The sequence below is a fragment of the Heterodontus francisci genome, chromosome 23 (genome assembly GCF_036365525.1).
Source record: "Heterodontus francisci isolate sHetFra1 chromosome 23, sHetFra1.hap1, whole genome shotgun sequence".
Classification (NCBI taxonomy): Eukaryota; Metazoa; Chordata; class Chondrichthyes; order Heterodontiformes; family Heterodontidae; genus Heterodontus; species Heterodontus francisci.
The window spans coordinates 4,102,363-4,127,360 of NC_090393.1; the positions used below are offsets into that span (position 1 = coordinate 4,102,363).

The 24,998-nt window shown below is 46.2% G+C and overlaps 1 protein-coding gene across 6 annotated transcripts in view; it reads right to left on the reverse strand.

Annotated features, from left to right (window-relative positions):
• Window positions 1-24,998, reverse strand: part of rimbp2b (RIMS binding protein 2b) — a 480,114-nt gene that overhangs the window by 106,094 nt on the left and 349,022 nt on the right. For all 6 annotated transcript variants that reach the window (XM_068054578.1, XM_068054577.1, XM_068054576.1 and 3 more), the window contains one exon: window positions 18,301-18,351. In XM_068054578.1, the coding sequence (XP_067910679.1) occupies window positions 18,301-18,351 (51 nt within the window). The remainder of the gene's footprint in view (window positions 1-18,300; window positions 18,352-24,998) is intronic.

The following is a 24,998-nucleotide window of genomic DNA, read 5'->3' on the forward strand; positions in this document are numbered from 1 at the left end:
GAGCAGGGCAGGGCAGGGCAGGGCAGGGACGCACATAACCCGCCATATTGGACTTTTAGGCGTCCATTCTATACCTGAAAAACTGGCGTGGCCTGATCTAATTTCTCTGTGGATATTTTCCCAAAGTAGAAACACATAAAAAGGAAAATTAATCAGAATTTTATAAATCAGATCTGAGTGGAATCCGTCCCTGATTCAGTCCAATCCAAAATGAAAATAATTTACTGTTTGATACAATCAGTGATCATATTTTCTATCAGTCACTTGCAGTTAACAGTGTAACATATTGATCTCATTTTTTGTTTTGCTAAATTATTCATACTTACACTTAACATGGGTCACACAATTAAATAAACCTTCACCCTCTCAATTTATGTGCTATCAGGCCTTGTTATTGTTGCTTGGGGAAAATTGTTAGCTAAAGACTGGCTAATTCCTCACTCTTCAGTGCGTGCTAACCCTACATCGTAGTTTGTATATCGAGAGACAATTTAATTGTTTAGATCCCTGTCTGCAGGGCTGGTTAATAAACAACATGTGAGTTGGGAAAGCAAGGATGGTGCATTGCAGAGCCACCTGTGTCCTATACCCACAGGTATATGTACACGTACCCTAATTTCCAGATTGAACATGCATCTTTAAAAAGTCTAAAATCAAAATGGTGAGGAAGAGATTAAATGTTGCACAATTCGACATGGCCACAGACTAAGATTCAGTGTTAAATTTTTATTGCAACAAAAAATGCTCCATCTGAAGCCTGTTTGAGTCGATCCCCAGTTGAAAAGGGTCCCGAGATCTGAGGTTTGAGCTCGTAGCTGAGACTGAACTTTCCATAAGGACAGAATTAGGACAGTGCTGGGATCAAGCAAGGGGGTGAAGAGAACATTATCTGACTCCGAGGTGTGGAAACTACCCCGAGTGGTTTTAACTATTTGTTTTGTATTGCGGAGTTAATATTACCACAATAAAGTTACCCGTTAAATATGAGCATTGCTTTCGGGAAAATGACCATTAACACCGAGATAGAAGCTCGATCCAGCAGTTTTACTCACCCATATCTTTTGAGTCTTAGAAATGCAAGTTTAGGTTCTGGACTTATGCCACGGGTCTTACAGAACTGATTAAGAGCAGAGAAAGAGAGAGTTTGAGGGGCAGAATCAACTGTTTCTGTTCCTGACTTTGATCTTTACCCTTTGATAAACGAGCAGTTGCTCTCCCCATGGTGTGAAGATCAAGTTTGGTTTGAAAGTGAAACAGTGTTTGGAGAGCAGGGATAATTGCAACAGGGAGAGGCCATTCAGCCCCTCAGGCCTGACCTGCCATTAAGTTAGATGATGGCTGATTTGTAAATCAACTCCATTTACCCATTGTAGCTGCACATATCCCTCGATACCCTTAAACAACAAAAACCCACCCATCTCCGGCTTGAAGATTTCAATTCATGTTGTGACTTGGGCATGTCCAAATAATTAATTTTAAAGTCACAGATTTTTTCTTTTTTTTTGTAATCCTTTGATTTTATATTATTTTTATACTTAAAAAGTAAAAGTACAGTAAGCTGGGAAATGTGAAACTGAGGCTCCACAGTGAATTATATAAGTGTACACTCCCTTGTCCATTACCAAAGTGGATGTCAGAATTTACGATGGGAATATAAAAACTAGAACAGAAAGCCTCACTTTAATTTGATCTGTGCTTTGATCCAATAATCCACCACCCAATCTCCTTTCACCTGAAGACTACACTTGGTTTTGACAGTTTCCAATTCTCCAGGATTGGTCTATAATCGTCAGGAAATAACGATCAATCTCTAGGAATTGCTGCAAGTAACACCCGGGAGAAAATTACAGGGGCATTAAAAACTGAGTTTATTTTTAATTGGCTTTGAAGAGCTTTTTATATTCATTACAAAAATCTCAGACACTGAGAAAGAGGCCGATTGACTGACAGCGAAGAATCATCCAATCAGGTGGTGAAGGGTCTGTTCACTTACCGATTGGCCGTGGAGAAGGCAGGACCCCGCATGGATGGACATGCAAGACGACCAATGGAAATTGTGCGGGGGCAGGGCAGTCAGAGGTGGGGAGTCATGTTAGGATTCCTCCAGGAAAATGCCAAACCCTATTTTGTCTCCCTGTGTACAACACTACAGGAACAAAACTAGTGTTTACCATAAAATCACAAATCTAATTTAATCAGTGTGAGAGTGTATGCCAGCAGTCGAACTATCATTAATGGTAGAACTCTCCCAGTGTAGGGTCACCTCTCCCAGTGGAGAATCACCTCTCCCAGTGTAGGGTCACTCTCCCAGTGGAGAATCACCTCTCCCAGTACAGAACTCTCCCAGTGTAGAACTCTCCCAGTGTAGAATCACCTCTCCCAGTGGAGAATCACCTCTCCCAGTACAGAACTCTCCCAGTGTAGGGTCACTCTCCCAGTGGAGAATCACCTCTCCCAGTACAGAACTCTCCCAGTGTAGGGTCACTCTCCCAGTGGAGAATCACCTCTCCCAGTACAGAACTCTCCCAGTGTAGAACTCTCCCAGTGTAGGGTCACTCTCCCAGTGGAGAATCACCTCTCCCAGTACAGAACTCTCCCAGTGTAGGGTCACTCTCCCAGTGGAGAATCACCTCTCCCAGTACAGAACTCTCCCAGTGTAGAACTCTCCCAGTGTAGGGTCACTCTCCCAGTGGAGAATCACCTCTCCCAGTACAGAACTCTCCCAGTGTAGGGTCACTCTCCCAGTGGAGAATCACCTCTCCCAGTACAGAACTCTCCCAGTGTAGAACTCTCCCAGTGTAGGGTCACTCTCCCAGTGGAGAATCACCTCTCCCAGTACAGAACTCTCCCAGTGTAGGGTCACTCTCCCAGTGGAGAATCACCTCTCCCAGTACAGAACTCTCCCAGTGTAGAACTCTCCCAGTGTAGGGTCACTCTCCCAGTGGAGAATCACCTCTCCCAGTACAGAACTCTCCCAGTGTAGGGTCACCTCTCCCAGTGGAGAATCACCTCTCCCAGTGGAGAATCACCTCTCCCAGTGCAGAACTCTCCCAGTGTAGAACTCTCCCAGTGTAGAACTCTCCCAGTGTAGAATCACCTCTCCCAGTACAGAACTCTCCCAGTGTAGAATCACCTCTCCCAGTGTAGAATCACCTCTCCCAGTGTAGAATCACCTCTCCCAGTGTAGGGTCACCTCTCCCAGTGTAGGGTCACCTCTCCCAGTGTAGGGTCACCTCTCCCAGTGCAGAACTCTCCCAGTGCAGAACTCTCCCAGTGTAGGGTCACCTCTCTCAGTGCAGAACTCTCCCAGTGTAGGGTCACCTCTCCCAGTGCAGAACTCTCCCAGTGTAGAATCACCTCTCCCAGTGCAGAACTCTCCCAGTGTAGGGTCACCTCTCTCAGTGCAGAACTCTCCCAGTGCAGAACTCTCCCAGTGCAGGGTCACCTCTCTCAGTGCAGAACTCTCCCAGTGTAGATTCACCTCTCCCAGTGCACAATCACCTCTCCCAGTGCAGAACTCTCCCAGTGTAGGGTCACCTCTCCCAGTGCAGAACTCTCCCAGTGCACAATCACCTCTCCCAGTGCACAATCACCTCTCCCAGTGCAGAACTCTCCCAGTGTAGGGTCACCTCCCAGTGCAGGGTCACCTCTCCCAGTGCAGGGTCACCTCTCCCAGTGCAGAACTCTCCCAGTGCAGAACTCTCCCAGTGTAGGGTCACCTCCCAGTGCAGGGTCACCTCTCCCAGTGCAGGGTCACCTCTCCCAGTGCAGGGTCACCTCTCCCAGTGCAGAACTCTCCCAGTGCAGAACACTCCCAGTGCAGAACACTCCCAGTGTAGGGTCACCTCTCTCAGTGCAGAACTCTCCCAGTGTAGAATCACCTCTCCCAGTGCACGGTCACCTCTCCCAGTGTAGGGTCACCTCTCCCAGTGTAGGGTCACCTCTCCCAGTGCAGAACTCTCCCAGTGCAGAACTCTCCCAGTGCAGAACTCTCCCAGTGCAGGGTCACCTCTCTCAGTGCAGAACTCTCCCAGTGTAGAATCACCTCTCCCAGTGCAGAATCACCTCTCCCAGTGCAGAATCACCTCTCCCAGTGCAGAACTCTCCCAGTGTAGGGTCACCTCTCTCAGTGCAGAACTCTCCCAGTGCAGAACTCTCCCAGTGCAGAACTCTCCCAGTGTAGGGTCACCTCTCTCAGCGCAGAACTCTCCCAGCGCAGAACTCTCCCAGCGCAGAACTCTCCCAGCGCAGAACTCTCCCAGCGCAGAACTCTCCCAGCGCAGAACTCTCCCAGCGCAGAACTCTCCCAGCGCAGAACTCTCCCAGCGCAGGGCCACCGCTCTCACTGACAGACAACAGCAAAGAAATGGGAAGAGATCGAATCAGGAATATAGAACAGGGAAAGTAGATGTTGCTTGATTCATCGTTCCCACGTCTAACTTTAGATGCTTGTCCTAATCAAGAAATTAGGGTTTGTTTTTCAGCAGATTAAAACCAGCAAATCTAGAAGCAAACTGGACAGAGGCTCATATATCTCTTCCACAAGTATCAAAGTGCAGGCAGCATTGGTAACAGCAAAAGGCCGGTGCATTACTTGAAAATCCTTTTATCCTGTGGAGATATTTCTTTTGCTGACGTGTTGCTCGAATAGCGATACAAGTTTCAGATGCATTAAACAGTGAAGAGCAAACAAAACTCTGTGCGCACTCTGAGTTCTCCTGTTTGAAATGCATCAGGGATTATTAACCAGTCACTGCAATTGTTTTCATCGTCTGGTTCAAACTCGGTCACCCAGAACAAGCACAGTGTCATTTGTCTCTGCATTTTTCTCTTTTGCAAGTTTTCATGTAAAATCTGCACAGTTGCAGATTGTTGTTTGGAATTCACACAGACCTGGTCCACACCCCTCCATTTGAAAACTCTTCCAATCATTAGTCTCTTTTACATTTTTTCTGTTCTTTTTAAACTGAGTGTGTAGCTGGAAGACTACAATCATTAAAAAGATAAGGCAGAGATTTGTGAAGAGATTTTCTGTTGAATATCCCTTCAAACACCCACAAATAACTCGCCTGTTGGGGGATCCAAATCCAGCAGTGTCTTTCCAATAACTGCATTTTATACATTATTGCCATTGTGGGTGTGTGGAAAACTTACAAAACAGGAAAAATGGCAGGTTCTCAATCGGTTCCCCTAATGCAAAGGCCACACCTAAAAGCAGGGATATATCTAGCTAATACATCCTGTTTAAGGATACCTGCATGCTGTCCAAGGTGTTCTGGATTAAGTGCAAAGCATTAAAGAAACATCAGGACACAAAATTTACACATCTGGACACACACAACAAATACATTTTCTCACATATTTGATTGCTATAACTTTGCATCAAGCCAGTGCATAAAGTGGGTGAAAATGTGTCTCTGGTTTTTCAGGCAAGGTTTCGCTAGTTGGCGATATGTTTTTTCTTGCCATCAGATCTCTTCCTCTGTCTATATCACTTATTTCACTGTAACTATTCCCCATCACCTGCTCTCCGCTACCCAATAAGAGAACACACTGTGTGCCAAATACTTCTCTGAGCCAACCGTTAACACAGCATGTCAGCTGCCAATCAGAGGCCAGTTTAAGGCAGGAAGGAATTTGTCTACCTGTCACAGCAAGTCTACATCACAGAAACAGGCCATTCGGCCCAACTGCTCCATACTGGTGTTTATGCTCCACATGAGCCTCCTCCCACCCTCTTCATCTCACGTCATCAACATATCCTTCTATTTCTTTCTCCCTCATGTGTTTATCCAACTTCCCCTTAAATGTATCGATACTATTCACCTCAACTACTCCCTGTGGGAGCGAGTTCCACATTCTCACCACTCTCTGGGGATAGAAGTTTCTCCTGAATTCCCGATTGGATTTATTAGTGACTATCTTATATTGTTGGCCCCTAGTTCTGGTCTCCTCCCAACAAGAGAAAACATCTTCTTTACATCTACCCTATCAACCCCGCTTCACAATGTTAAAGAACTCTGTCAGGTCACCCCTCAAACTTCTCTTTTCTAGAGAGAAGAGCCCCAGCCTTTGATGATGAAATTCCAACACGAGTTTCAGACTCGATTTAAACAAACCCCTATCACCGGAGACAGATCGGGGGCACTTTATGCTCTGGGTAATAACAAGATTGAATTACATTAACATGCAATGAATTGAAATACACAGCACAGGACCCAGTGTTATAAAAAAAACTGTCCAGAGGCAAATTCCAAGTATTCTGGCCAAAAGAACAACACTGATAAACACAGCAAGTCCAAACACAAGAAAAAATCTCTTCTAAAGGCAAATCCCCTGATAAAATGATAACTTCGAGGCTGCCGATTGATCTCCCCTGTGGTATGTTTTCAAAAATAAATATTTCATAGTTACAGCACACATTAATTTGAAAATGTTAAACTGGTGCAAAATAAACACAGTAAATAATTTATCCTCAGATTAACGCGAGGCTGTTGACACCATCATAAAATAAAAGCTCCAGCGTTCTGTTCTGCTGTAAGCAGTGTTTGACACTCCAGAGCATTGCTGTGTAGATGCTTCATTGATTGAGAACAATATACACACAACATGGAAAGACATTAACGCTGCTGACATCACAACACATGCTCAAATATTCTCAGACCATTCAATCATGTTCCGTCATTCTATTAGATCATGGCTGATCTGTATTGTGACTCCACTTACCCTCCCAGATACCCTTACCCAACAGATATCTAATCAATCTCAATTGACCAAACACTGACTGCCTTATAGGCAAGAATGTTCCAGATTTCTAAAACTCTTTGTGTGAAAAAGTGTTCCTTGCATTAAGGTCAGCTGTTGCCATTGCTGTGGGGAAGGCAGGAAGGGGAATGAGGAAGTCGGAGAGCAGGGAAGGCAGGAAGAGGGAGGGCAGGGGAGGGAAGGGAGGAAGAGGAAGGGGAGGGGGAAGCAGGAAGGAAGGGATAGCAGGGTGGAAGGGATAGGAAGGTGGAATGGGAAGGGGAGGGGATGGGAGGGAGGAAGGGGAGGAGAGGGGAGAGGGGAAGGGGAGGAGAGGGGAGAGGGGAAGGGGAGGAGAGGGGAGAGGGGAAGGGGAGGAGAGGGGAGAGGGAAAGTATCTCATCTGGTCCCCTCACATAGTGTTTAGGGATTTTTCAAAAATTAATTCTTTGATTTGCATGCTCCCTTTTTTTGGGCAGCAGATTTCCTTTAAAAAATCCCAGAGGGTTTTACAACCCAAGTGACTGTCACTGTATAAAGTGTAACGTCAGGCGATGATGTTATAACACAGAAACAAATGTGGAATTGCAATGTCAAACACTAACATAGCAGGAAACCATGACAACGCCCTAAAAATGCACCAATACTGTCATCGTTAACAAAAATTCCCTTCAAAAAAACTTGCTTATACCTGTAACCATCAAAATATACAATTGCTGCAGGAAAGAATGCAAGGGAGACTTAAAAATAGACTTCAAAAGCTGCACCACAGATGAATGTGTGCAGGGGGGAATTTCCTGAGATTGTGTTGCCAGGAAATTGGTGAGCTCTGAGCTAAGCTTTGACAGAGATACAGTAGTGAAGTGGTTACATTAGTGGACTGGTAAACAAATAATCCAGTAAGTGGATATTCAAATCCAACCAGGGCAGTTTGAATTCAGGTTTTCTTTTAAAGTGTTAAAATAAAATATTGGTATGAATTAAAGTGATTGGATTGTGATAAAACCCAATTGGTCCATTAATGTCCTTACCCAGTCTGGCCTATATGTGACTCCAGACCCACATTAGGCAACCTAACTCTCAACTACCCTCTGAAGTGGTCCAGTAAGTCACTCAGTTGTATCAAACCTCTACAAAGATTTAAGAAGGCAGCTCACCAGCACCTTCTCAGGGCAACTTAAGGATGGGCGATAAATACTGGCCTTGCCAGTGATGTCCACAGCCTGAGAAGGAATGAAAAGAATGCTTCAAATGCAGGTGGACCCATTGTTCAGTTGCATGGGATAATTTCTCTTGGTTCAAATTAAAGTCTTTGCCTCTTTTTTAGTTGCTATTTTCAATTTACAAACAGAATGCTGGACACCCATCTTTTTATCAAAAGGAAATTTCACACAATGCAATTTTACCAGCTGCTAATAATGACCTTTTCCAGTTCTTTACGGTTGGCACCAATGTGAGCCTGGCACTGGGGAGCTGGACGAGGCACAGGGTACTCCATAGTAGAAAGCACTTTAGAATCAATAGATTCCTTAAAGTCTAGGAGCTGTGGGAATCTGATGGCTTCCTGGAGAGGAGGGTATCTGATTTACAGACAATAGGACGGGAACGGCCTGACGTCGGTAGTGGGGAAAATTCTAGAGTCCATTATCAAAGATTTTATAGCAGAGCACTTGGAGAACAGTGGTAGAATCGAGCAGAGTCAGCATGGATTTATGAAAGGGAAATCATGCTAGACAAATCTACTGGAATTCATCGAGGATGTAACTCGTAGAGTCGATGAGGGGGAGCCAGTGGATGTGATTTATTTGGACTTTCAGAAGGCTTTCGATAAAGCCCCACATAAAAGATTAGCTTGTAAAATTCAAGCGCATGGGATTGGGGGTAGTGTACTGCGATGGATAGAAAATTGGTTGGCAGACAGGAAACAAGGAGTAGGGATAAACGGGTCTTTTTCCGAATGGCAGGCAGTGACTAGTGGCGTACCGCAGGGATCGGTGCTAGGACCCCAGCTATTCACAATATACATTAATGATTTAGATGAGGGAACTAAATGTAATATCTCCAAATTTGCAGATGACACAAAACTAGGTGGGAGGGTGAGTTGTGAGGAGGATGCAGAGAGGCTTCAGGGTGATTTGGACAAGTTGCGTGAGTGGGCAAATGCATGGCAGATGCAGTATAATGTGGATAAATGTGAGGTTATCCACTTTGGTAGCAAAAACAGGGAGGCAGATTATTATCTGAACGGCTATAAACTGAGAGAGGGGAATAGGCAACGAGACCTGGGTGTTCTTGTACACAAGTCGCTGAAGGTAAGCATGCAGGTCCAACAGGCGGTAAAAAAGGCAAATGGTATGTTGGCCTTCATAACGAGAGGATTCAAGTACAGGAGCAGGGATGTCTTGCTGCAATTATACAGGGCCTTGGTGAGGCCACACCTGGAATACTGTGTGCAGTTTTGGTCTCCTTATCTGAGGAAGGATATTCTTGCTATAGAGGGAGTGCAGCGAAGGTTTACCAGACTGATTCCTGGGATGGCGGGACTGATATATGAGGAGAGATTGAGTCGGTTAGGATTATATTCGCTGGAGGCCAAAGAAGATGAGATAGACCTCTCCGCTCGGGAAAACAAGTCCTTCCTGTCTACTCTATCTAGCTAGGCCCCTCATAATTTTGTTCTTTCTTTTTCTTTCTTTTGGGCCTCCTTATCTCGAGAGACAATGGGTAAGCGCCTGGAGGTGGTCAGTGGTGTGTGAAGCAGCGCCTGGAGTGGCTATAAAGGCCAATTCTAGAGTGACAGGCTCTTCCACAGGTGCTGCAGAGTAATTTGTTTGTCGGGGCTGTTACACAGTTGGCTCTCTCCTTGCGCCTCTGTCTTTTTTCCTGCGAACTACTAAGTCTCTTCAACTCGCCACATTTTAGCCCTGTCTTTATGGCTGCCCGCCAGCTCTGGCGAACGCTGGCAACTGACTCCCACGACTTGTGATCAATGTCACAGGATTTCATGTCGCGTTTGCAAACGTCTTTAAAGCGGATAATTTCAGAGCATGACAGCCCCCCGTTTTACTTTCATTTTTAGTTATTTTTTCTTCCTTTTTTTTACATTCTTTTTTTACATTTTTTACAATCTTTTTTTGCATTTATTTCATTTCATCTTAGTTTGTTCAGTTTGCTTACCCACTGTTTTTTTCAGGTTTGCACTTGCTGCTGTTCAATATTCAGTGTATTTACACCTAATCTGTACTAATGCTTTGTCTTTCAACACACTATTAACATATTGTTTGCCTTTGCTCCGTGACCTTTTGGTCAGCTATGTGGCCTGGTCCAATCTGCACCTTCTCCTTTGTTATCTCTTGCCCCACCCCCCACCTCACTTGCTTATAATCTGTGACGTTTCTAATATTTGCTAGTTCCGAAGAAGGGTCACTGACCCGAAACGTTAACTCTGCTTCTCTTTCCACAGATGCTGCCAGACCTGCTGAGTGGTTACAGCATTTCTTGTTTTTGTCTTTAAAGCGGAGACGTGGACGGCCGGTGGGTCTGATACCAGTGGCGAGCTCGCTGTACAATGTGTCTTTGGGGATCCTGCCATCTTCCATGCGGCTCACATGGCCAAGCCATCTCAAGCGCCGCTGACTCAGTAGTGTGTACAAGCTGGGGATGTTGGCCGCCTCGAGGACCTCTGTGTTGGAGATACGGTCCTGCCACCTGATGCCAAGTATTCTCCGGAGGCAGCGAAGATGGAATGAATTGAGACGTCGCTCTTGGCTGGCATACGTTGTCCAGGCCTCGCTGCCATAGAGCAAGGTACTGAGGACACAGGCCTGATACACATCAATTAAGTCACCCCTCAGCCTCCTCTGTTCTAAGGAAAACAACCCTAGCTGATCCAATCTTTCTTCATAGCTGCAATTTTCAAGCCCTGGTAACATGCTTGTAAATATCCTCTGTACTCTCTTCAGAGTAATTATATCCTTCCTGTAATGTGGTGACCAGAACTGTATGCAATACTCCAGCTGTGGCCTAACCACTGTTTTATACAGTTCCCGCATCACATCACATCCCTGCTTTTGTATTCTATACCTCGGCCAATGGGGTGGGGTTGGTTAGTTTAGACGGCTAGAGTATGATAGAGAAAGACGCCAACAGCGTGAGTTCAATTCCCGTACTGGCTTTGGTCATTCATGGAGACACACCTCCTTGCCTAGTTCCGTGCTTGTGGAGTTGTGACCCTCAATCTATTCATCACCAACTGTCTCTCTTTCATGGGGAGAGATTCCTTTGGGACTTTGGCTAGAACAACAACAATAACTTCCTCCAATAAAGGAAAGCATTCCGTATGCCTTCTTCACAACTCCCACTACATGTCCTAGTGGGTGACTGCAAGGATCAGTGCTGGGGCCACAGCTGTTCACAATCTATATCAATGATTTGGATGTGGAGAGCAAATATAATATTTCCAAATTTGCTGATGACACAAAACTAGGTGGGAATGTAAGTTGTGAGGAGGATGCAAGGAGACTTCAAGGGGACTTGGACAGGCTAAGTGAGGTGAATGGGCAAGATCATAGCAGATGGAATATAATGTGAATAAGTGCAAAGTTATCCACTTTGGTAGAAAAAACAGAAAGACAGAGTATTTCTTAAATGGTGAGAGGTTGGGAAGTTTTGATGTCCAAAGGGACCTGGGTGTCCTTGTTCATGAGTCACTAAAAGCTAGTATGTAGGTGCAGCAAACAATTAGAAAGGCAAATGGTATGTTGGCCTTCATTGCAAGGGGATTTGAGTACAGGGGGAAAGAGTCTTGCTGCAATTGTATACAGCCTTAGTGAGACCACACCTGGAGTATTGTGTACAGTTTTGGTCTCATCTAAGGAAGGATATACTTGCCATAGAGAGAGTTCAAAAGAGGTTCATCAGACTAATCCCTGGGATGGCGGGATTGTCATGAGAGATTGCAGAAATTGAGCCTGAATTCTCCAGAGTTTCGAAGAATGAGAGGTGATCTCATTGAAACACAAAATTCTTAGGGTGTGACAGGGTGGATGTAGATAGGATGTTTCCTCTGGCTGGTGAGTCTAGAACCAAGGGACATAGTCTCAGAACAAGGGGTAGACCATTTAAGGAGGAATTTCTTCACTCAGTGTGGTGAATCTGTGCAATTCTCTACCTCAGGGGAGCTGTGGAAGCTCAATCACTGAACATGTTCAAGACAGAAATCCAGAGACATCTGGATACTAATGACATCAAGGATTGCGCAGGAAAGTGGCGTTGAGGTAGATGATCAACCATGATCTAACTGAATGGCAGAGCAGGCTCGATGGGCTGAATGGCCTACTCCTGCTCCTATGTTCCTTTGTTATAGAGTGCGCTCTGTCTCTCTCCTGGTTATATATGCAATCCTACTCACATCTAGCTACTGTTGGCAATCGTCCTCACATCTGTTTCCAGAAAGCATGGGATGAGAGTTGGGAATGGGGTTTAATGTTTACCTGACCGTCCTGGTGGGAAACTGACGGGATTGGATCGGTTTCGGCCTCACTCTCCGCCCTTGTTGACTTTCTACTGAAGTGAACAGAAAGTAAGATCAGGCAATGGGTATAAAACGGGCGTCCGATCAGATCCCATCAGTGTACCAACGGCAGGTCAAGTTCAAATTACTGCCTAGCTTGTATTTTACTTTTACCTGGGTACAGAGTGTATGTGATTAGGGGAGGATTTCAGGAAAACAGCAGAAAACGCAAAAATTAATTGTACCTGTGTCAGCAACAACAACTTATATTTATATAGCACCTTTAACATAGTAAAACATCCCAAAGTGCTTCACAGGTGTGTTATCAAACAAAATTACACACCGGCCACAGCTGGAGATATTAGGGCAGATGGCTAAAGTTTGGTCAAAAAGACAGCGTGAAGGAGAGGTTTAGGGAGGGAATTCCAGAGCTCAGGGCCCTGGCAGCTGAAGGCACGGCCACCAATGGTGGAGCGATTAAAATCGGGGATAGACAAGAGGCCAGAATTGGAGAAGCGCGGATATATTGGAGGATTGTGGGGATGGAGGAAATTACAGAGATAGGGAGGGGCGAGGCCATGGAGTGTTTTGAATACAGGGATGAGAATTTTATAATGAAGACATTGCCGGACCGGGAGTCAGTTGTAGGTCAGCGAGCACAGGGATGATAGGTGAACGGAACTTGGTGTGAGTTAAGACACGGGCAGCAGAGTTTTGGATGACCTCAAGTTTATGGAGTGAGGAATGGGGGAGACCAACCAGGAGTGCGTTGGAATAGTCAGGTCTAGAGGTAACTAAGGTGCAGATGAGGGTTTCAGCAGAAGATGAGCTGAGATAGGGATGAAGTTGGACAATGTTACAGAGGTGGAACCAGGTGGTCTTAGTGATGGAGCAAATATGTGGTCGGAAGCTCATCTCGAGGTCAAATATAAAACGCAGGTTGTGAATGGACTGGTTCAGCTTCAGACAGTTGCCAGGGAGAGGAATGGAGTCAGTGGCATGGGAGTGGTGTTTGTACTGATGACTGAACCAATGGCATAAAACATCCCATAAAAAGCAACTAAACTAACAGAATCTGTGACATTTTTAGATGAAAACTACAAAGCAGAATTCCATTGCATCAACCTCAAGTCCCTGACTGTAATTTTATTGACCATTGAGTGTTGCAGTGATCTACACACACATCAGAATTACATTTTTATACAATGATACAGCACAGAAGGAGGCCATTTGGCCCATCATGCCTGTACCAGATCTTTGAAAGAGATATCCAATTAGTCCCACTGCCCCCCGCTCTTCCGCCATAGCCCTGTAAGATTCTCTCTTTCAAGTATTTATCTAATCCCCTTTTTGAAAGTTATTTTTCCAAAACACTTTTCTAAAAATTCATTCTTGGAATGTGGGCATCACTGGCCAGGCCAGCATTTATTGCCCATCCCTAATTGCCATTGAGAAGGTGGTGGTGAGCTGCCTTCTTGAACCACTGCAGTCCGTGTGGGGTAGGTATACCCACAGTGCTGTTAGGAAGGGAGTTCCAGGATTTTGACCTAGTGACAGTGAAGGAACAGCGATATAGTTCTGGATCAGGATGATGTGTGGCTTGGAGGGGAACTTGCAGTTGGTGGTGTTCCCATGTATTTGCTGCCCTTGTCCTTCCAGGTGGGAGAGGTCGCGGGTTTGGAAGGTGCTGTCGAAGGAGCCTTGGTGAGTTGCTGCAGTGCATCTTGTATATGGTATACACTGCTGCCACTGTACGTCGGTGGTGGAGGGAGTGAATGTTTGTGGATGGGTGCCAATCAAGCAGGCTGCTTTGTCCTGGATGGTGTCGAGCTTCTTGAGTGTTGTTGGAGCTGCACCCATCCAGGCAAGTGGAGAGTATTCCATCACACGCCTGACTTGTGCCTTGTAGATGGACAGGCTTTGGAGAGTCAGGAGGTGAGTTACTCGCCACAGGATTCCTAGCCTCTGACTTGCTGTTGTAGCCACAGTATTTATGTGGCTGCTCCAGTTCAGTTTCTGAACAATGGTAGCCCCTAGGATGTTGATAGTGGGGGATTCAGCGATGATAATGCCAATGATCATCAAAGGGAGATGGTTAGATTCTCTCTTGTTGTAGATGGTCATTCCCTGGCACTTGTGGAGCGTGAATGTTACTTGCCACTTAGCAGTCCATGCCTGGCTGTTGTCTAGGTCTTGCTGCATATGGGCATGGGCTGCTTCAGTATCTGAGGATTTACGAATGGTACTGAACATTGTGCAATCATCAGTGAACATCTCCACTTCTGACCTGATGATGGAGGGAAGATTATTGATGAAGCAGCTGAAGATGGTTGGGCCTAGGACACTACCCCGAGGAACTCCTGCAGTGATGTCCTGAGATTGAGATAATTGACCTCCAACAACCACAACCATCTTCCTTTGTTTGGTAGTACAGAACTTGAGTATTGCTGAAAATAGGGACATGTTGTCCAAGCTTTTCGTCTTGCACTCATCAGGACAATCCACAAGAATACCAATGCAAGGGAAAACAACAACTTTATACTGTATGAGAAGAGAGTGCTGACTGGTTGGCAAGTGAACTCTGATTGGTAGAGGCGTTGCCATGGTGAATGGACCAGTTTACAGCGACTGACAGTTAACTGCCAAGCTTTGTTTGAAATTTAAACCAGGCAGCTTCACTCTGATTGGTCAAGGCATTGCCCTGAGGAATGAACCAGCGAATAGCTGTCACTTATTTTGTTTAGCTGAAACAGGCGCAATGTTTGTACATGTTTTTACTGTCTGCAAAGAACAGGGCCCTGTGTATTAATATATGTAGCTTCCAGTACACACTGAGAGCCCTACTGACAATCTTAAGTTAGTTGTCAGTGTAATTCTTAGCACACTGAGGATTATTTAGCAAATGTTGTCCAATCGTGGAATCACACATAATGTTGGACACTGTGTTTTGAGTTTTGCAAGCATGGACAACATTTGCTAAATAATACTCAGTGTGCTAAGAATTACACAGCCAACCAATTTAAGATTGTCAGGAGGGCTCTCAGTGTGGCGGATTTGTGCCACTAGGGTTGGTCTCCTGGCTTGACGGTAATGGTAGCGTGGGGGATATGCAGGGCCATGAGGTTATAGATTCTGGTTGAGTGCAATTCTGCTGCTGCTGATGGCCCACAGGGTCTCATGGATTCCCAGTTTTGAGTTGGAAGGTCTATTCAAAACCGATTCCATTTAGTACGGTGATAGTGCCACACAACACAATGGAGGGTATCCTCAATATGAAGGTGGGACTTTATCTCCACAAGGATTGTGCAGTGGTCACTCCTACCAATACTGTCATGGACAGATGCATCTACAACAGGTAGATTGGTGAGGACGAAGTCAAGTATATTTTTCCCTCTTGCTCGTTCCCTCACCACCTGCCGCAGACCTAGTCTCGCAGCTATGTCTTTTAGGACTCGGCCAGCTCAGTCAGTAGTGGTGCTACTGAGCCACTCTTGGTGATGGACATTGAAGTCCCCCACCCAGAGTACATTCTGTACCCTTGCCACCCTCAGTGCTTCTCCAAGTGGTGTTAAACATGGAGGCGTACTGACTCATCAGCTGAGGGGGGGGGGGGGGGGGTGGTGCGGTACGTGATAATCAGCAAGAGGTTTCCTTGCCCATGTTTGACCTGATGCCATGAGACTTCACGAGGTCCAGATTCAATATTGAGGACACCCAGGGCAATTCCCTCCCTACTGTATACCACTGTGCCGCCACCTCTGCTGAGTCTGCCATGCCAGTGGGACAGGACATACCCAGGGATGATGGTGATGGTGTCTGGGACATTGTCTATAAGGTATGATTCCGTGAGTATGACTATGTCAGGCTGTTGCTTGACTAGTCTGTGTGACAGCTCTCCCAACTTTGGCACAAGCCCCCAGATGTTAGTAAGGAGGACTTTGGAGGGTCGACATACCTTTGTTGTTTCTGGTGCCGAGGTCGATGGTTTCCTTCCTTTTCTTATGTTTTGTCATGGTTTGATACAACTGACTGGCTTGCTCGGCCATTTAAGAGTCACTGGAGTCACATGTAGGCCAAACCAGGTAACAGCAGATTTCCTTTTTTAAAGGACATAGTCAGCACGGCTTTGTCAGGGGGCACTCGTGTCGAACTAACTTGATTGAATTTTTCGCGGAGGTAACTAGATGTGTAGATGAGGGTAAAGCAGTTGATATAGACTACATGGACCAGTAAGGCTTTTGATAAGATCCCGCATGGGAGATTGGTTAAGAAGGTAAGAGCCCATGGGATTCAGGGCAATTTGGCAAATTGGATCCAAAATTGACTTAGTGGCAGGAGCCAGAGGGTGATGAGCGAGGGTTGTTTTTGTGATTGGAAGCCTGTGACCAGTGGTGTACCACAGGGATCGGTGCTGGGACCCTTGCTGTTTGTAGTGTACATTAATGATTTAGACGTGAATACAGGAGGTATGATAAGTTAGTTTGCAGATGACACACAAATTGGTGGTGTCGTAATAGTGAGGAGGAAAGCCTTAGATTACAGGACGATATAGATGGGCTGGTAAGATGGGCAGAGCAGTGGCAAATGGAATTTAATCCTGAGAAGTGTGAGGTGATGCATTTTGGGAGGACTAACAAGGCAAGGGAATATACAATGGATGGTAGCACCCTTGGAAGTACAGAGGATCAGAGGGACTTTGGGATGCTTGTCCATAGATCACTGAAGGCAGCAGCACAGGTAGATAAGGTGGTTAGGAAGGCATATGGGATACATTCCTTTATCAGCCGAGGCATAGAATATAAGAGCAGGCAGGTTATGATGGAGCTGTATAAAACGCTAGTTAGGCCACAGCTGGAGTACTGTGTACAGTTCTGGTCACCACACTATAGGAAGGATGTGATTGCACTGGAGAGGGTGCAGAGGAGATTCACCAGGATGTTGCCTGGGCTGGAGCATTTCAGTTATGAAGAGAGACTGAAAAGGCTAGGGTTGTTTTCCTTAGAGCAGAGAAGGCTGAGGGGAGACCTGATTGAGGTATACAAAATTCTGAGGGGCATAGATAGGATAGATAGGAAGAAACTTTTTCCCTTAGTGGAGGGGTCAATAACCAGGGGGCATAGATTTAAGGTAAGGGGCAGGAGGTTTAGAGGGAGTTTGAGGAAGAAAATTTTCACCCAGAGGGTGGGTGGAATCTGGAACACACTACCTGAAGAGGTGGTAGAGGCAGGAACTCTCACAACATTCAAGAAGTATTTAGATGAGCACTTGAAACACCATAGCATACAAGGCAATGGGCCAAGTGCTGGAAAATGGGATTAGATTGTATGGGTGTTTGGACCAAAGGGTCTGCTTCTGTGCTGTATAACTCTATGACTGAACCAGATGGGTTTTTACAACAATCAACAGTGGTTTCATGGTGACCATTAGACTAGCTTTTTAATTCCAGATTTATTAATTGAATTCAAATTCTACCATCTGCTGTGGTGGGATTCGAGCACATGTCCCCAGAGAATTAGCCTGGGGCTCTGTGTTACTAGTCCAGTGACATTATCACCACACCACCACCTCCCCTTGACATTGTCGGTTGATACTGTAACTAAAAGGCATTTCACCTACTTCAGTACTTATTATTTTGATGTGCTGCAAATCAAAAGAGTCTTTTTAAATTAGATGTGGTTCTGGGCCTCATATACCTTTAAAATAAAATGAATTTCATTTCAGATTTGAAGCTAAACAGCAGGTAGTTTGAATGCTGTTAATTCACACATGTTCCAAGATTGACACCATCCCACGTACTGGAACCAACATTTCCCTCATGGGTCAAACACATTTAATCACCTGCAAGTTTTTAGAATCAAACCATTGTAACTTCTTGCTATTGACCCTGTGAATCAGAATCCAGAATCTCTGGACAAAATAGCATCGACACATGGCAGGGTAGATTTTACCAACTACAAATAAAACACAAAGAACGACTGCAGCAAGTTTGCGATCCAGAAATGATTGCTTTAAGATTACTGGGAATAGTAAAGTGTCTGACTCACCTCTAACAGTAATACTGCACCTTCATGTTCCTTCTTAGCCTCAACTTGAGCCTGCACCAACAAGTAAAGAAAATCTTATTTTACAATTTGTTAATAAACATTAATACAGAGCAACACTTTGTGCAGAGGGAGGCTATTCAGCCCCTCTAGCCTCTTCTACCATTCTATTACATCATGGCTGCCCTGCAACTCAACTACGTTTACCTGCCCTTTCTCCACATCCTTTGAAACTGCAAACACGCTCCATTATTTAAGGTAGGAGTGAGGGGCAAACGAGTTAACTACAAGAAGTGTCAGTTTAACGTCAGTTGTGGGGAAGTTCTCTAAAGGAATCTATCATCAGAAACAGCGAGACTGGACATTTGGACAAGGTTGAGCTGATCAAGGTGTGTTAGCATGGATTTGTGAAGGGTCAATGATGTCAGACTCATCTAGTTGAATTTTTGAGGTCACCAACATGGAGGAGGAGCTAAATGATTCGGGTGTCCAGGTATAGAAATTATAAGACGTTCCTGCATTGGTACAAAACCTAATCAAGAGTGTTCATAGAATGTTGTCCTTTATCTCAAGAGGGTTGGAAATTCAAAAGTGAAGAAGTTTCAGTTTTACAGAGCTTTGGCTCAACCCCCATCTGGAGTAACTGTGAGCATCACACATCAGGAAGGATATACTGGCTATGGAGGGGATGCAGCACAGATTCACGAGAATGATACCGAGCTAATAGGGTTCAATCATAAGGTTAGATTGTATAGACTAGGCTTGCTTTATGTTCCCTTGAGTTTAGAAGGCTGAGGAGTAATCTAATTGAGGGCTTAAAATAAGTTAAGGGATTTCATAGAGTAGATACAGAGAAACTATTCCCTTCCAAGCAGAGTGTGGAGATACAAGTTTGGTGAATGGGGATTTTAAGTGTCAATGTCATTCTAAAAATCTGGTCTGAAATTAGCATTGAACTGGGATTTACTCTCTAGATAAAGTAGGGTTAAGAAAGTAAAGCAAGTTTCTTACAGTCTTAGGCAGGGATTAACAGGCTCTACTGCAGAGCAGCTGATTAGTTAAGTAGCTGACCAGTCAAATCCGGTTGCTGCAGTTTCAGCTTCAAAAAGTATAAATACAGAGGTCTGGGTGCAGCCAGCAAACGACATGCAGATTGCAAGCAGAGTGTGGGGACATGAGTTTGTTGAGTGGGTAGTTCGGTGAGTGGGGAGTTCGGTGAGTGGGGAGTTCGGTGAGTGGGGAGGAGGTGCTACTTTTTTCACCCTCTAGTATTTGGTTCTTACTTTGGTGCAGTGGAAGGAGCTGTTTGGTGAGTACCTGGTAAGCTATTCTACTTATAATAAATAGCCTATCAAGTTAAGGTATGGCAAGGCAGCTCAGCTGAGTGGAATGTACAGCCTGTGACATGTGGGAAGTCATGGACGCACCATGTGTCAGAGACAACACATCTGCAGGAAGTGTCACTGGCTGCACAAGCTTGAGCTCCAAGTTTTGGAACTCGAGCGGCAGCTGGAGTCACTGTTGTGCATCCACGAGTCAGAGAACTATGTGGATAGCACGTTTAGGGAGGTGGTCACACCACAGGTTAGGAGCATGCAGGCAGATAGGGAATGGGTGACCACCAGGCAGTCTAAGAGAACCAGGCAGGTAGTGCAGGAGTTCCCTGAGACAATCTCACTTGCTAATCAGTTTTGCATTTTGGTTACTGGTGAGGGTGATGGTTCTTCAGAGGAGTGCAGTCAGAGCCAAGTTTGTGGCACCAGAGGTGGCTCAGCTGGAGGAAGAAGAGTGGAAGAGCAGTAGTGATATGGGATTCATTAGTTCGGGGATCAGACAGGCATTTCCGTGGCCGTAGACGTGACTCCAGGATGGTGTGTTGCCTCCCTGGTGCCAGGGTCCAGGATGTCATGGAACGGCTACAGGACATTCTTCTGGGGGAAGATGAACAGCCAGAGGTCGTGGTCCACACTGGCACCAATGACATAGGGAGGAAGGGGGATGAGGTCCTGAAATCCAGATTTTAGGGAGCTCGGAAGGAGATTAAAAAGCAGGACCTCAAAAGCAGGAATCTCAGGATTACTCCCAGTCCCACGTACGACTGGGAATAGGAATAAGAGAATTGAGCGATTGAACACGTGGCTGGAGAGCATCAGATTTCTGAGGCATTGGGACCAGTTCTGGGGCAGGTGGGGTCTGTACAAGATGGACGGGTTGCATCTTAGCAGGACTGGGTCTAATCTCCTCGCAGGGAGATTTGCTAGTGCTGTTGGGGAGGGTTTAAACTAGCTTGTCAGGGGGATGGAAACCTGAGAGGGAGCTCAGATTGGAGGGAAGCAAAACTGGTAACTTGTCTGGGGTGTGGGAAGCAGGAGCAAATATCGGAGAGAAATACCAAGGTGCACAGAATACTGGGGGTAACAGATAGCACTAGAGTAGGAAATAGTAAGTTATAAGGTGGGGTCAGAGTAAGGGAGAAAGTCTTCTTCTTTGAAAGTAATAAAGTCTAAATCAGGTTAATGTGCATGTATGTGAAGGCATGGAGTGTGGTTAATAAGACTGGTGAGGTACAGGCGCAGATTTTCATGTGGAAATATGATGTTGTGGCTATAACGGAGACCTACATGAAGAGGAGGAATATGCAGGGTTATGGGGAGAAGGCAGGGGAATAGAACTGAGTGAATTGCTCTTTTAGAGAGCTGGTGCAGACACGATGGGCCGAATGGCCTCCTTCTGCACTGTAACGATTCTGTAATTCCAGAACAAGGGGGCAGAATTTGATCTTGTACAAAGTTACCGACAGAGAATAGGAATGATGGGATTGTACAGAGAACATTCTGGAATAGAGGAACTGCTAGGATGACTAAGGTCCATCCAGTTTGTCTTTTGCTGTTTTGCATCTGTTGCCAACTTGCTGTCTCAAGATATTCATCAGCAAATGACAGACATTTAATTAATTGCATCTCATTAATATAGCCGTGTAAAACAAACTATAATTTGACGGATAATTGTTGGTGGAAACAGAAAGAATGGAATTTAAAATAAAATCAATCGCTCAGTCAAAAGCTGAAAGGTTGTGAATAAATCTGCCAGACCCATTCAAATTGCTTTACAAATCCTGTGACCTTGTCCCATTTCTGAGCTTCTTTTTGGAATCATAGCATTATACCTTGCAGGAGGAGGCCATTTGGCCCATCTTGCCTGTGCTGGCTCTTTCAAATTAGTCCCACTCGCTGCTCTTTCCCCATAGTCCAGCAAAATATTTTGTTTTCAATTATTTATCCAATTCCCTTCTGAAAGTTACTATTGAATCTGCTTCCACTGACCTTTCAGACAACGTGCTCCAGCTCACAACAACTCGCTGTGTAAAAAGATTCTCCCCATCTCCCCCTCTGGGTCTTTTGCTGATGATCTTAAATCTGTGTTCTCTGGTTACCGAACCTCCTGTTACTTCATAATGTTCAGCACCTGTTGTAGTGATTGAATTGCTATGGTACTGTTCGGAGCAGGGTGCCTGGCCAATACCGGTCTCTCAACAGATACCACTGAAAATAGTTTAACTAATTGTTCAAACTTTGCTGTTTGTGGGATCTTGCTGTGTACAACATGGCTGCTGTATTTGCCTAAATAACAACAGTGCCGCCACTTTATTTATTGTACTGTATACAAAGCATTTGGTATATTAGATGAGAAAGGGTGTTCGAGAAATTCAAGTTATTTTCTTTCTATCTCTCAGTTCCGGTCATTCTCTAAAAGAATCAAACACAAGGAACACGGTGTGAGTTCCAGTCAAAAGCCATCAGGTGCGGCAGAAGTTTGCAGAGCTCTATGGTTTGGACAAGGCACATTGACTGGAGGAGAACAGGACCCATCCCGATACACATTACCAGGCATCAGCCAGACCGAGCCAACGACAGATTGTGGGCGGAGGAATGTGGTTGAGTTTTAACTGCCCTCTGAGCAAGCCACTCAGTTGTCAAGGGCAATGAGGGATGGGCAACAAGTGCTGGCCTTGCCAGCGACACCCACATCCCATAAAAGAATAAAATTTAAAAAAATACGTAGTCAGTCTGAGGGCTTTCCTCAGATTGTTCCAAGCCGCCATCTGTCCAATCCTGGAATATGGATCATTGATCCTGGAGCACTGCGAGTCCACCACACACCACAAGGCTGCAAGGAATCCAAAACCAAACAAGAAAAGTGCAATATTGCCACCATTGCCCTGTTTACACTGAGCCTCTGGACTCCAAATAATGGAAGAAACAAAGCAAAGACATATTTCACTGGTGTCTTTTTCAAAACCAGGACGACCAAAACACAGCATCTTCAAAATGTAGTCATTGTTGTAATGTAGCTAATTTGTGCACAGCTAGTTCCAACGCACAGCAATGTGATAATGATCTGTTTTTGTGGTGTTGGTTAAAAGATAAATATTGGCCAAGACACTGGGGAGAACTCCCCTGCTCTTCTTCAAATAGTGTCATGGGATCTTTTATGTCCACCTGACAGGGCAGATGGGCCCTCGGTTTAATGTCTCTTCTGAAAGAGATGATTCTGAGACTCTGTAATCGCTACGTGCCTGAGGCGAGGGTAACCTCTCACTGCTGGTGGGAAGCGGAGAGGACCCACCCCAGCACATTCACAGCACGTTATGGTTTGAGGGCCTCCAATGAACAGCAAACCTCAGCAACATCCAGAGAGAACTCTCCTCTGTGAGGGTCAACTGAGCCCAATGACAGCAAGACCCACACAACCGTCAGGCCTGACAGTTACAAATACCAGAATATTCAAGATAAAAGGGATCTGAAAGGTTAACAAACCTGGACTGTCCTTAGCAAGCCACAAAGCTTAGTAACAGAAGTTAATCCCAGCCAACAGGAAGTCCTGTGGCACTGGGACAGGAAGTTGTGAGTTCGAATCTGGATGCTAAATCTCACTCCAAGTGTGTAACAGGATCCAACAGGAAGTGGAACGGCTGACAAACCCTGAACTTCCTGGGCAAGATCCTGATCTTACTAACAGAGGATCCAGGGTAAACTGACAATTGTTCCGTCGAGAGAAGCTGCTTAGTGGCTTCCTAATCATCCCCAGGGTTTAATGGGAATTTCCCTTTGAGTCTGGATCATCATCGAATCACATATTCACAAGATATCCAATGAGAGTCAATGCTCTCTCTCCCACCACTCACCCTCCTTCCCCCCCCCCCCCCCCCTCTATCCACCCCCTTCTCTCTCTACCCCTTCTCTCTCTCTTCCTCCTCTCTCTACCCCAATCCACCGCCCCCTTCTCTCTATATTCCAGTCAGGTTGCTTCAGTGCAAGTTCAGACTCACACACAAAATGTTGAACCCAAATGGACAGGAAAACGTGAAATTATATTGTGTGAGGTTAAGCAACGAGAGAGCCAGTTTTGTCTGGGATGTTGCTGGCACTGACTCCGCTCTCTCCATCCCGGGTAATCCCGGGATGTTGCTGGCACTGACTCCTCTCTCTCCATCCCGGGTAATCCCCGGATGTTGCTGGCACTGACTCCTCTCTCTCCATCCCGGGTAATCCCGGGATGTTGCTGGCACTGACTCCTCTCTCTCCATCCCGGGTAATCCCCGGATGTTGCTGGCACTGACTCCTCTCTCTCCATCCCGGGTAATCCCGGGATGTTGCTGGCACTGACTCCTCTCTCTCCATCCCGGGTAATCCCCGGATGTTGCCGGCACTGACTCCTCTCTCTCCATCCCGGGTAATCCCCGGATGTTGCTGGCAGTGACTCCTCTCTCTCCATCCCGGGTAATCCCGGGATGTTGCCGGCACTGACTCCTCTCTCTCCATCCCGGGTAATCCCCGGATGTTGCTGGCAGTGACTCCTCTCTCTCCATCCCGGGTAATCCCGGGATGTTGCTGGCACTGACTCCTCTCTCTCCATCCCGGGTAATCCCCGGATGTTGCTGGCAGTGACTCCTCTCTCTCCATCCCGGGTAATCCCGGGATGTTGCCGGCACTGACTCCGCTCACTCCATCCCGGGTAATCCCCGGATGTTGCCGGCACTGACTCCTCTCTCTCCATCCCGGGTAATCCCGGGATGTTGCCGGCACTGACTCCGCTCTCTCCATCCCGGGTAATCCCCGGATGTTGCTGGCACTGACACCTCTCTCTCCATCCCGGGTAATCCCGGGATGTTGCCGGCACTGACTCCGCTCTCTCCATCCCGGGTAATCCCCGGATGTTGCTGGCAGTGACTCCTCTCTCTCCATCCCGGGTAATCCCCGGATGTTGCTGGCAGTGACTCCTCTCTCTCCATCCCGGGTAATCCCCGGATGTTGCTGGCAGTGACTCCTCTCTCTCCATCCCGGGTAATCCCGGGATGTTGCCGGCACTGACTCCGCTCTCTCCATCCCGGGTAATCCCCGGATGTTGCTGGCAGTGACTCCTCTCTCTCCATCCCGGGCAATCCCCGGATGTTGCCAGCACTGACACTGCTCTCTCCATCCCGGGTAATCCCGGGATGTTGCCGGCACTGACTCTGCTCTCCCCATCCCGGGCAATCCCCAGATGTTGCCAGCACTGACTCTGCTCTCTCCATCCCGGGTAATCCTGGGATGTTGCCGGCACTGACTCCGCTCTCTCCATCCCGGGTAATCCCGGGATGTTGCCAGCACTGACACCGCTCTCTCCATCCCGGGTAATCCTGGGATGTTGCCAGCACTGAC